The sequence below is a fragment of the Dermacentor andersoni genome, chromosome 6 (assembly GCF_023375885.2).
Source record: "Dermacentor andersoni chromosome 6, qqDerAnde1_hic_scaffold, whole genome shotgun sequence".
NCBI classification, from domain to species: Eukaryota; Metazoa; Arthropoda; class Arachnida; order Ixodida; family Ixodidae; genus Dermacentor; species Dermacentor andersoni.
Genome location: NC_092819.1, coordinates 19397417 through 19411160, shown reverse-complemented (window position 1 = coordinate 19411160; position 13744 = coordinate 19397417). Strand labels below are relative to the sequence as shown.

Sequence of the window (13744 nt, the reverse complement as noted above, 5' to 3'; positions counted from 1 at the left end):
ACATAATTAAAATAAACACGCAACAAGGTTTCGACAGTTTTTTTACGCTTCGCTAAGTATGTTACAATAGTAAGGTTGAGAGGCGCAGCATTCTGTGCAGTGTAAGAATAATTTAACAATTTCAATTGCAAAGCTACGATTGTGCTGAAGCAAAATGCTTCCTTCTCCATATAAAATGCCGCTTACTTGTGATTATTTGTTTTGAACACATATACACAGTTAACAGGAAAGGGAAAGCGACGAGCAGGCTGGCAACTGCCACCGGAAGGGGCACAACGCCTGCCTACTCTTCTGAAGGGAGGTGACAGCAACACAGAAAAGGAAGATAGGAAGGAGGGGAGGAGAGAAAAAAGGAAGAGCAACAGGACAAATCTAAAGACTAAAGTAGAGCACAGTACACTACGCACGTTGTTCTACCGAGTTACGACTCTGCAGCCGGAATTAAAGTGACGCCGCGTCGAGCTTACTTGTGAACTCACATGAAATTCAGTACTGTACAAAGGTGCGTTTCTATTCTGTAAAGCGTGCTTCGCCACGTATTTTTGGTGCCTGAGAAAAAGCGACATTTAGAGAGGAAACCGTAGCAGGGGGTAGATGAAACTTAATTCCTCAAGTTGTCCAGAGCTGTTAGTTTACAAACTAACCATCCTGATAACTATGAGCGATGGTTCATCAATAACACACCTTGTCACTCCAGTAGTATCCGCACGAAGCGGAGTTGCATGCTGTTATTTCATTTCTTCGTTTTATTACGCCGCGTGAAAAATAAAAGTTGTTTGTAAAAGACGTAATAGCCTTTATCTTCGAACAAGATCAGCACATGCCAGGCTGAGACCACTTCTCTTGGAATCTTGTTATTCCTCCGAACCTCGGCAGTCGCAAATAAAAGGACTGAATGATTCCCTCCACCGAGCTACGAGCACATCTGTTAACCTTTGAAGTGACTCGATCATAACTGTAACGCGCTGGTAGAGAAGTTGTGAGCCACTAACCACCGTACTAGTCAACAAAGTAAATGTTACGTTACATTATGAGGTTTAACCTCCTGAGCAACTCACGGGCTATTAGAGACGGAGTAGTAGTGCTGGAGTGCGGCTTAACATCGGCAATTTGGAATTAACGTGCACTCAAAGCAAGGTACACGATCAGTTTTGCGTACCGCCTCCCTATGAATTATTCCACCGTAGTCGCGGGAATCGAACTCGCCACCGCGTTCTCAGCAGTACAAAGCCTTATAGTCATTGAGCCATAGCGGTGAATAAAAACAGTGATGTTGCTTTGTCTCTCTCTCTCTCTGTCGGGAGGCGGCTATCACAGCATGCATTGTAGGTGTAACAAGTGGGAATTCGAACCTCGTGTAAACGTCTTCTAGGTTTGCGCTGCCGAGACTAGGCGTTTCTCTGCATCGTGTCCGCCTGTAGCGCCGTGAAGTAAAAAAACACGAATTGCTGCAGAGTCGCCGCAGCGTGTAATGTGTTTGCCAAGTCTAAAAGTAGCACTGCGGCGAAACTTGTCCTGCGCATCGTCCATTCTCATTGTCAATAGCTGAGATTCTTAGAAGCTTACGTCAATGGCCCGGACCGTAATCCCTTCCTCCAGTATCTGGCAGCGCAAGCAACGGAGTATTTCTGGCACGGTCAAGTCCTAGTGCACGAACCACAACACTAGACCGTTCTTGGCTTTTCGGATAGAACGCTTACCTAAGCCGCGCGTGCAAGCAGAGATAAGTCTGCGGCTAAAATCCAGCGGCGCGCTCCGCGCGCACGCAGCACCGATATAAAAGCGGCCGCCTTCTCGCCTGGAGCGTTGCAATCGGCGCTCTCCGTTGCGGCGACACCTTCTCGTGGAGAATTGTAAGTGCTGTCTCTGGGGCTGGTTTGACCATCACGTTTCTTAACGAAACATTATGGCAAGTTACTCAAAGCTATAGAATCGTCGAAAGCGTAAAAGCTCATTGTGCGAACGCCATTTTAGGCTGCGTCTGCGCAAGAGGACCAGAAGCGGACACACAGAACTACCTGTGTCTTCGCCATCATCGTCATAAGCCTATTATGTCCACTGCAGAACAAAAGCCACTCTCGGTGACCTCCAATTACGCCTGTCTTGCGCCAGCTGACGCCATCTTATGCCTGCAAATTACTTAATTTCATCGCGCCACCTAGTTATCTGCCATCCTCGATTGCGCGTATACCTTTTCTTTGGCATCCATTTTGTTATTATAACGGGCCACCGATTATCCGCCATACTCATTACATGGCCTGCCCAACTTCGTTTCTTCCTCACTCTCTCAACTAAATTATCCGCTACCCCCGTCAGTATGCCCATCATTTTTCGTTCCATCGCTCGTTGCGCCGTCTCTACAGCCTCTCTAGATTCTTTGTTAGGAATGTTTAAGGGCAGTGACAGATGGGAACAAGCAAGTGACGCGCACAAGCGCTAGCTATATAGTGTGTGCCCGCTTGTCTGCGCCTGTCACTGCGCTTAAACAATCTTAAGTATATGTCTTACCAACAAGGACGGACTTCAACGCTCCTAGAGTTCCTTGTTAGCCTCCAAGTTCCTGCTGCATGTGTTAGTACCGCTAGAGCGCAATGATTTCAAATAGCAGTAAGCTACCACTCGTGACTTGGTACTGTGAAGCGCTCCATCCCATTTTTATTTTTCTGTTGATTTCCTTCTTATTTGAGCCTTACTTTATTACTGTGACTTTGCGCGTTGTGCCACGACGTGTGCGTTAAGCCGCGAGAACGCGTTTTTTCGCGATTAACTGCTGTCAATGCGACTTCATCTAAGCATCGCGAAACAGCCCTTCATTGCAGTGGCGTAGCCAATGGGTGGAACAGCGAAACCGTGCTTCCCACCCCACCCCCGAAATTTCTGTGTTAGCATGCGGCCTGCTCAGCCTCCATCCCTCCCCCGCCCCGGCCAACGTGTGCCCTCTCCCTCCCCCCCCCCCCCCCCCTAAACAAAGTAAAGTCCGGCTATGCTACTGTTTCATTGTCATCACAGGAAAAAACTGCGTTTAATCGAAAGTAGCACCAAGCTATTTACAATGGAACCCATGCCCACGGGCTTATCAGAAAGAAAGCTTCGCAGTTGAAAAAAAAAACTCAAGGAGCACTTAGTATCCCTACGTGGATGCATATGAAAGCACTGCGAGCACCGCGAGATGCTTAGACATTATGCCACAACGCAAAGTCGTGGGCTCGACTGCCACCCAAGGTCGAGGGTTAGACTCCCACCAAAGGTCGTGGATTCGAATGTCTCAGTTATATGCACATTATTTCACTGTTCCTTAATTATGTTCGCCTTAATTAACATAAAATGACATGGGTTCGAGTATCGTAATTAACTTTATTTTAATTAACTGTGCCTAAATTAACTTTGCCTTAATTAGCACCAAAGGTTGAGGGTTTCGTAGCCTTTTTGTACCATCGTGCGGTCACGCCGCCAACGCCGGATTTTCCACCTCATGAGCCATTAAATGATTTCGCATTAAAAGCACAAATTCGTCCTGGATCGAATTCGGGATGAACGGCCTTGTGGGGCGCGGTCGCTATGCCATGCTAGAGCGACCGCTGTATTTTTTATTTTTTCCCCCCTAACTGCGAAGCTTTCTTTCCGAGAATCCCGTGAGAGTTTTCTACGCTTTCTCCAACTTGCGGAACTGATCTGCCACAGCCTTCACTGTAATCCTGTATGTAGTAGCCCTGCCATTGGCGCCATTTAAAACCACCGCCTCGTATAGTCTACAAACGCGAAGGAAGTGTGTTTGCGGCCCAGTGTATGCATGCTTCGCACACATTTTTAGCATTAGCGCACGCATCAGTCGCTTGTGAGGGACGCACAGCGCGGTGAACGCTGGTCTTAACAGCATGCACCATTCGGCTGCTTGGCTCATATTGCAGAAAACCTACGAATAAATGTGCAAACAGAATACTAGGCAGAAACTTAGCACCACTAGCTCTCTAAGTATGCAATATCATACTTAGAATGTTATGATTGTGACGTCTCGATAGCTGCGCGCACCCTTGCACCTTCTTTACCTCGTATCTCTTGCGATTTCGTGCACAATGTTACGCGCTCGCCTAGGCTCAACACACCTCGAGTTTTATATGCTGGATGCCTACAAAGGTGTGTGAAGTCTACCTATAATGCATCTATAAAGAAACACGTACCCAGTCGAACCTCTGAACTTCCAAGCACAGCAGCCCGATTCTCTCAACACTGGGCCACGATCGCACGCGTGCTTCTAAACATCTGGCGCGTGTGTCACAAGCCAGTTTCTCGCGTTCTTGGATCCCTCGTTACAGCTAGCGCTTTGAGGCGCTGTGTTACGACTGTCCCACCTTCGGGATCGGCCCACAGTATTAATGAGATGGATATCTTCAAAGGGGCAGCCAATATACGCCACCCACCGTGGTGGCGTAGTGACTACGGCGTTGCGCTGCTATAAGCCTGGGGGCGCGGGGTCAAATCCCGGCCACGGCAGCCGCATTTCGTGGCTTTGGCACGTAAAACCCCGGTATTTAAAATTTCTAACTGATTTCGCCTTTGCAGTAACATACGTCGCCATGCGGCGCCCAGCTTCCCTTCTTGCATGTTTGCTTCCATACACATGTAAACACATCTCGCAGAGAAGCACTATTTACGCAACGTTAAACAGGCAAAGTAAACACATCAATTGTTGCTTATCACAGCTAGTATTTCCAAAGTACACACAAAAAAAGTGGCAGTTTCGTCTGCAGGGCGAAGCATTGACAGTGACTGCAAGCTATTAGGATATTAGATAAAGACTCGTAGCACTACAAATTGCATTTAACATGCGCTACTAGCAAAAACCGTGCGCTGTCGATCACGCGCGCAATGACGCACATAAACAGAATTCAATCGATGCCCGCGAGCACTCGCAGCCATAACGCTAGCACGATACAGAGTTCACTAACTGTTTGGACATGCTGGTAGAACATGAATGCAGCTTTTTCCGCACGAGACAAGGACAGAGAAGAGGCTACGACACGTGAACGCAGACTTGCAACACCGTTTTGACCACACGTACATGTGACAAAATCTGTGAAATCTGTGACACATCACTGCGCGCCGCACGCAGAAAATTCAAAGTAGTATAGCTCCTTGCTGGAAAGGGCGATAGACGGTTTAGACACACAGGTGTCACCGCACCTGTCAATCAATACCGCTTCGATGGTCTCCAGGGTTAACTGATTACGACTTCTGCCGACAATTGTGCAAGCACTATATACCGGTTTACACGTGACCGTTGTTGTGGCGTTTGCCTGATTACGCATGCAATTTCTACAGTGTTCATCCAAAAACCCCCATCTCATGTCTATGCTAATGTAGCGATGTGTAGCTCCTGTGTCTTAGCCTCTTCTCTGTCCTCGTCTTGTACGCAAAAAGCTGCATTCGTGATACAGAGCGCCGACAGAGGGGAGAGCGCGCAGGCTTGTCCCTCTCGGTCGGCGTGTATATATATATATATATATATATATATATATATATATATATATATATATATATATATATATATATATATATATATATATATATATATATATATATATATATATATATATTGCACAGACTTTGCACGTTTTCTTGACCACTGCCCCTCGTTGTGTTTCTAGCCTGCGCCTCTTTTTTGCGTTCTTCCTACATTATTGCAGACGACATGACATTGATCTAAGCAAATGGGGTCATTGCAGACGGGCTCTCACTCTGAATGCTGACGCCGGTGTGGTTCATCCTGGTGGCGATCGCCATTCCCTGTCAGGCGTACCTGGACGACCGGGTGCTCCTTGACCAGCACTGGACCGGATTCAGTCCCACGGTCGGCGCCGCGAGGAGGGAGGAGTCCAAGATACCCATACAGGATCGCCGACACGCATCCGCTCGACTAAGTGTCAACGAACCCGACAAACGTTCTGCGGGCTTTCACCTGCGCAGTGCCGAGACGGGGCCACTGATGGTACGAGATATGCACTCTACCACAATACGTAACGCAGAGACTTCCCTCCGATTTCGCAGCGACAACGTGAGAAAGCCTCAAGTTGCGGAGCGAAGCATCCGCCACGTTCTGTCCGACCTCGAAAGGATCAGCAGACGAGAAAGGCTTAATGACGCAAGTGTACGTGGAGGCCGCACCGACAGAGATGCCTCCAGAACGTTATGTTTACCGAAGCAAGAACGCGAAATCGGGGATAGGACAATCCACAGCACGAACGGAAAAGTATCGCACAGGACGGACGACAAGCGGCGGAGAACCACTGCGGAGGCACCAACGTGGGTGAAGGGAGATTCGAGGAGAAGGGTCAGGTCTGCCCATCGCGATCTTGTTCTTTCAGACAGCCGACTGACACCCAGTCGCAGGAGCCACTGCGACGCTGGCGCGTCAGTCATTCGTCAGAGGAATTCTGTGGAGCGTATCGGACATCGGAAGCCAATGGACCGGCGGGCGCCGAGCGTAGAACGGCCCTCAGGACTCACCGAAACAGGGGCTCAAGGCCGCGAGCTAGACACAAGGCGTGAGGTGCGTCATAAGCAAGATGAAAAGAACTACGCGTCAAGAATTATCGCAGTGCGTCCAGCCTCAAGACGCCAAACACACGGCAAAATGAACCGCAACCACCACATTCATGACGCCATGTACCAAAGCCGCCTGGTCGTGGACCAACGTAACAATCTGCACGGCTTAGCGAAAAAAAATTCTTTCCGATCGAAAGCGCTGTCTTCCAGAAACTTAGCTACAGGGCGTCATCGAATGACTGAGAGGAGACGCAGCACCATGCTACCATTACAAGCCAGCACAGAGAGTGATAGAACAGACGATGGCCCTCACAACGAAAGGGTGTCAAGAGCATTATCTGGGCTTCCAAAACATGAGGTAATGCCGCCTAGAATGATATCGACCGTACGAACACAGAATCATAGAGTAGACGGAGACGTGACCCGGAACGTGCGACATACTGGACGTACTGAAACAAGGACGAGCGAACTTCGTTCTTCTTTTCGCGACACCAGAAATCGCGAAGTAAGACGTAGTCGCGTAAGCAAACGCTACGCCGTTGGTGCTACGGACGAGCGCAGACCAGCTCGCTATTTAGTCGAACGTGCACTGCCAAACATGCAAGAGAAACGCCGAGAAAGGCACGACAACTATTTACCTCTTCTCGAAAGGGTGCGGCCTTCAAACGGGAAGGAAATTATGCTGGAAACACGGCACGACCGTAGTTTTGGGTCACACGACAGCGAACGTACCAGTTACATTCTGGACAAAAGCTTCGCGGGCCCAGTACAGCATAAGAGTGCACGAAGCGTCAGTGCAGTGCGCAGACAGCTGGGTGTCGATCACGAAAGGTTTGACCGGACGAGCACAAGAGAGACATCAATCCAAGTCTACCGCGCCAGATGCGAAATCTGTAATGACAACGTTGCTTCGTCTCGCAGTGTTGAACATGGCCGCCGGATCCCTACGCCTGTGGACTCTTCGGCAAGGAATACAAATCGAAGCGGCAACGAGGTTGTTCTTGGGAAAAGCATCATTGGAGAAGGCAGGCCAAATGCGCGTGAGAGTGTCGCACAACGTTTGCAGTATGTAGAGCATGTCGTGAGGCACCGAGAACTTCGCCACGACAGCAGCGACGAGCAAATGCGCTTTGTCGACTCTCGTGAAAGAATTGTAGCAGACACCAGACGGACCAATGGTGAAACCCGGTTAGCTTTCGCGAAAATGCAAAATGCTAGACAGGTTCGCGAAGACTTCGGTTACAAGGCATCGCGAAGGTCTACAGACGAGCACAGCCGTCTAAAGACGAACCGCAACGACGCCGTGTTCGACACAACGAGATCGATACGGACCAACAAGGAAGCAGGGGATAATAGCGGTCAGCGCCCAGAAGATGCGCGGTCATCTCGCATCAGAACGGACCGATACATTTTCGAAAGAAGGCAAAGTGACAAGGGGCACATCGAGGACACTGTATCCAACGTTCGCCGTGACATGCCCACCACACTTCTTAAAACAGCGCCACATTCATCAAGAAGGTTCCAGAACGTTCGTCTGGCAGACTTTATTGTACAGGTAATTTCTCCATCGCATTTTTTTTTTAGGCTAGAAGGTGGCTAAGCTAGCCTAGTAAAATTATGAACCTACGGAACTCGGTTATTGAAAAAACTGAAACGTGCGTGTGTGCTGTAAGCATTAGATTGGATACCATCTAGTCCGATAAATCAGCGTCTTCCTGTTACTGAGTGCAGCCTAGAATCGCGGATTCGGTTTTCGTGATCATTCCGATAGGGGCGTAATGCCAGCTACACATTGAATCCTAGGTAGACGAAATTAATCTTGGCGCCTCATAGCCAAGCTGTAAATTTAGGACGTCAGACTCCAGAAAAATATTCAGACTTTGGATGTGTTAAAAACAAAACAATATCAAAGAGCTATACTAGCAAGTTCGGGTACAAGGGACGTGTCAAAACAAGTGGTCTAAAACCATAGGTCGGCTTCAATTTCTAAATGTTTGCACATGTATCCTAAAGTGAATAATTAATATTAATGAATCTTTTTAATTAATAACCTGAACATTGCGATTGTCGTGCAAGTAATGTCCGCTTTTTTAAGTTTTCACCGGAACAGGGTGAATAATATATTCATACGTTTATTTTTTCAATCTGTTATAAAAGACGGTATAAATGTATTCTTTTCAGCTGTAATTAGGGATGTGTGAATATTCGAAACTTTAGAATAACGAATCGAGTAGTGTCCTATTCGATTCGGTCTTCGAATCTAATAGACACTATTCGTAAATGCAAATATTTTTCGAATACTTTTCGAGTATTTTAAACGTCAACTGCGCCCAAATAAATATGCAATTGAAGCAAAAGCGTGGTAAATTGTTACTCCCGCGGGCATACGTAGTATATACATAAAACATGAGAGCTTGCGTAGTGCAGCAGGCTACGTCACTTAGGTGGCCATGCTTTACGGGCTGTGCAGCGACCATCCGCACCCTCTGAAGAAACTACTTGATTGGTCCTAATGCTCAATTTGTGCTTTTAATAAACAACCCTTCATAACGCACTATGTAATGAAAGAAACGTGCTAACTTTAAGAATAATGGAATGTGGGCATCGTTCTTAATCAGTTGTGATAACGACTATTCATTATTCAAAAGGCTATTCGAAAAGTATTCGATATTCGATTTGCTTCTGGCAAAATTCGATTCGTGTTCGATTCGATCTCAAAAATCACTGTTATTCGCACACCCCTAGCTATAATAATACAATAATATTGAAACGGGCAGAGATATAAGGTTATATAAGATATAAGAAATTTTGTTTCTGTTTCAGGAGGAACTAAACTACCCTGAAAATCACCAGGAGAGCACGCTGTATTGGGGTGAACTTGCGTCAAGGTAAGCGATGGCACATTGCTACGTTCTGCAACGATGGCTTTTAAATCTAGTCGAAAGACACATTGTAGGCTGTCAGAAGGGTCTGAACAATAACATCTTCAGTGATGCGGTGGGAACGGACTTATAGCACGCTGTATTGGGGTGAACTTGCGTCAAGGTAAGCGATGGCACATTGCTACGTTCTGCAACGATGGCTTTTAAATCTAGTCGAAAGACACATTGTAGGCTGTCAGAAGGGTCTGAACAATAACATCTTCAGTGATGCGGTGGGAACGGACTTATAGCTTAAAGATGCTCTCTTCTTTATTGTTGTTCTTACACGTAAAAGCGACACGGAGGCTCGGTCATTGCATGAAGAAATTTAGGCATAAGGAAACAAATGCTGTTACCCTGAAAATGGCAATCACTTCGCGCCAGTACCTTTCCGCGCAGCATTAGTTAACGATTGCCTGTGTGTGCGCATGCAGCGATCAGCTTTTACCTCAATAAAAGCCTCCGATCCGAGGTTCTACGTTCTCTGGGGACAACTGTCATGGCACAAAGGGTCAGACAACACGAATGGGTATAAATGACGGCACGGGTTCCTCATGCAGCGCATCGCCTGAGTCACTGTACATGCGCGCGCCAGCTATTTCAGGTCAGACGGCAGCCTGCTCGAGACGGTCCTGACTGTTGGCGTGGTTGCCTTGATGACCATGTCGCCAAAAAGGAAGCTCGTGGACTGATCACAGCTGGAAAGCAAACATACGCAGTACGCTCCTCGCCGAACCATTGGGACCCCTCCTGCCGCACTCCCTGCTTTTTTCAGACTTTACAACACAGATGATTTCTTTTATAGTGATTCGGTCGGCAATGCTATGTACAGCTTGGATGTATGCCGTATAAAATGAACAAAAGAATGCTTATTAATTTCCGCGACCTGTGGCGGCGCTCCTACAGCGGCCATCTGGAACAAGCAGTCAGTTCAACCCCCAGGTTGCTCCTCTGTTCCATTAAGTGGTCTGTGTAGTGTTCCTGTATACCTCCCATACAGTAACTCCAAAATGCGCATATTAAAATAAGCTATTGCCTAGTTATTTTAGGAGGGACCATGGTCCTGTCAGACCGAACGAAAAAAAGTTAATGTGTGCTACAGCACTTGCCAAAACAGCAGCTGGCTAGCGTGTTAGCAAGAAGCGCTCTAAACTCGCAGAACGTATACATAACCATCCACTCCCTGAAATATTATGCCCTAGTGACGTAGAAACACCATATGAAAATAAGCACGTGGAAGGCGCTTACTTCACGTTTATATGCGCGCCCTTCCAACCCTTTTCCATGACCCCTTCCCCCCCCCCCCCCCCGCCACCATATCGCCATGTGTGAGGATCACCCTTTCACGTGGAGGAAGGGCGTTCCTCCATGCCCTCACATGTAATTGTTCATACGCAAATTCAACCGCTTACCCCTAAACATCTGCATTACTTGGTGTCCAAAAGCTATACAACTAAAGATCTAATGCCCAAACAGTCCCGCTACTTTTTCCTAAGCCGAATGCCCATGCAAAATAGTCAAGACGACTGCACTTTCCTCAAACCACATGGGCTTCCCAAGTAAATTACGTGGCCAAGGTGTGCTTGACTAGGTTCTTTTTATATCACTGCATGATGGCATTGAGATGCTTGCCCCTTATCAACATGCCTGGTTCAGGGACCACAACGTGATTATTATACTCAACCATATCTGTTCGTTTCTAAACAAAAAAGGAACTTTGATGTGCTGCCTAGCTTATGCAGCCCGATTTTTTAAAAATCGCTTTAACGAACGGACCAACCATCTTATTAACAGTATATCACTGATCAGCTCTTTAATTAGTGATCTTAAAGAATATATTTACGTAGGTTACTTCAGGCCTGTCATTTTCCAAGGCCGTTCCATTTGAAAAATTTTCATACGCGATTGTGGGTCAACATGTCCGCCGCTAAGATTTCAGGCCCAGCATACGTACATCGTTTTGTAAAACCGCACGTCAAGCCCCTGGGGCGGTGGCTTGACGTAGGCGGATGACGATGCAACCGTCAATTAACTCGAGCAAGGGTATTACGGATACGAAATTCTGACAACGGATATTCCGATGCACAATTGCGTAACAACAAACTTTTAATGAAGATGACCTTGGAAAGTGGAATGCTTTTATAGCGCAATATAAATATATGTCCTAAAATTTATCTACATTACAGTCTCTGTTAAAGTGAACGCCAAATTATTGCGAAAATAATGTCAACCTTTAAATAATTCTGCGTGGAAATAGATTTTTTATTATTATAATTATTTGCTCGAATATAAAAATGCGTATAAATGTATGAATGCGTTTTACCAAAAATTTACCAAAAATTTATCACACAAGGCATATCGCCATACTGAAGAGAATACAGAATACGCGGCTAGTCTTAATTGAGATGCAGGTGCTGCATAAAATACAAGTGACCAAAAATGGTTTCTCGTCCGAGTCACATGGCATTGCCGACCGCTTACAACTGCAATTTTGTACGCCTGCTGTTATATGTTCTCTACAAATGCTTGACCTCAGAAAGTTGAAATAAATATACGGTTGCATTGCATAATCCGTCTAATCACTTAACCACACACAAATTTACATCTCTCTTCGTCACCATATAGTTCTCAGCACACGTTGCTGGGCGTCGACAACTCCAACTTCAGAAGGTGAGTGACCCGGCGAGTTCGATACCCGGCCACAGCGGCCCGATTTCGATAGAGGCTAAGTACGAAAACTTTCGTGTAACTATATCTATAGGTGCACTGTAAAGAACCCCAGATGGTACAAATTAATCCGAAGCCCTTCACTACGGCGTCCCCCAGTTCCGGAACGTTAAACCCAATAATTCAGGGCGAGTTCATTAGCCGCTTTATCTTTTACTTCTAGCAGCAAGTATTGTTTTCCCTGCTTCATGAAGCCTCTTGTGCGTGAGGCATGCCTCCGAGATGCGCGCTCATCTGACGTTTTGCTTAGGATAGCAAGTTACACGTACGTAGAGTTATTGGACCCGTGGCATCTCGTCTGAATGTTTAAGGCGATAACTTTTTTTTTTTTTTTTGTCTGCGTGTGAGACTCTTTCCTCCACTATGGTGTCACATGCCAGTTTCTTGCCGTCTATACGTGTCGTTCGGCATGTAACCTTGACACGTGCCTGGGAGCGAAAAACAGGTTAAGGTCGATGATTGCTTTTCGAAACCGGTGCTCCCAGCACTGCAGCGTATGTAACCGTAATGTTTACCGGGAAACGCTGGCTGGGAACGCTATGCACGAAGGCAAGCTTTCTGGTAGAAACGCGGCCTCTTGCGTGGGTCGATCTCCGGTTATTGTTTCGCACATTTAATATTTCAGTCTGCGAAGAGCTAACATAAAGGACATGTGCTGTAGGCGTCTTTCTTTTTTTTTTTTCATTACATTTGTTTGTGGGCTGCCGTTCTCAAAATTACGAGGAAAAACTTTGTAAAGAATGAAAGACAAGGTACGAGCAACTTTGGTGGTAGAGAAGCGGTTGGGTATGCGCGTGGTTCGGAATTTGGTTCGACATTCTTTTTGCCGAGCCGACGTCCAACGCGGGACGCCGGATTTTCTGCGACACGGGCTCATTGACGCTATCGCGTTGAAACTAAGCGCGCATAGCCGAAAATTAAGACAGAACGGGACGCGTTCGTCGCTGAAATTCGCTGCGCGTCTCTCGAATTACTGTGGCGCGTTGCCACGTTACGAGGTCGAGAACGTTGTGCGTTGTGTTTCAACAGGTTTTAATGATGCACAAAAAATTTACTTTCGCTGCAAGGTCCGCCATGGCGGCTGAGGGACGCGTTCGTCACAGAAACCTGCAACGTGTCTACTGTAATGCGTCATTTTTACTCGCTGGTTCTTGAAAGCTTCGCGTGCGGCGTACACCAATCACAGTGCGCGGCATCTGCATAATTTTGGTTACATTATATGCCCAATTCCGCAAAGAATAAAAGTTAAAAAAGAACGCAAAGGTATACAGCGAAATTTTGGAGGTCATAGCTGTCATTTTATGAGTGCATGCATACTAGATGGCGCCCAGTTATCAGGGTCCCAGTCAATATGCCTCGAGCAGCTACTGTGCAGAGATCATAAAAGTATTGTAAAAGTAAACAAAGAAAACGGACCGCAGAAATCAAATGGACACACTAGCAGCCCTCCCGAAGTGTATCTCCCGACACCGAAAACAGCGTTTGATGATGACGGCACAAGTTACAGCGCAGCTGTATATGGCTAGGGTTCCGTGTATTTTTGTTCTCCGTGA

General features: G+C 46.8%; 1 protein-coding gene across 1 annotated transcript; it reads left to right on the top strand.

Moving 5' to 3' along the window:
- Nucleotides 1-1806: 1806 nt before the first annotated feature.
- LOC126521316 (uncharacterized) lies at nt 1807-12034 on the top strand. Its single transcript, XM_050169979.2, has 4 exons — nt 1807-1853; nt 5724-8098; nt 9367-9431; nt 10060-12034. The coding sequence occupies exons 2-4, from the start codon at nt 5741-5743 to the stop codon at nt 10154-10156; spliced, it is 2520 nt and encodes an 839-aa protein (XP_050025936.1). The 5' UTR covers nt 1807-1853; nt 5724-5740; the 3' UTR covers nt 10157-12034.
- The last annotated feature ends 1710 nt before the right edge of the window (nt 12035-13744 follow it).

Bases quoted from the DNA above. Each gene is read 5' to 3' on its own strand.
- LOC126521316 (XM_050169979.2), top strand. From the start codon at position 5,741: ATGCTGACGCCGGTGTGGTTCATCCTGGTGGCGATCGCCATTCCCTGT. The intron at 8,099-9,366 runs GTAATTTCTCCA...TTTCTGTTTCAG, and splicing joins TGGCAGACTTTATTGTACAG to GAGGAACTAAACTACCCTGA. The intron at 9,432-10,059 runs GTAAGCGATGGC...TGCGCGCGCCAG, and splicing joins TGGGGTGAACTTGCGTCAAG to CTATTTCAGGTCAGACGGCA.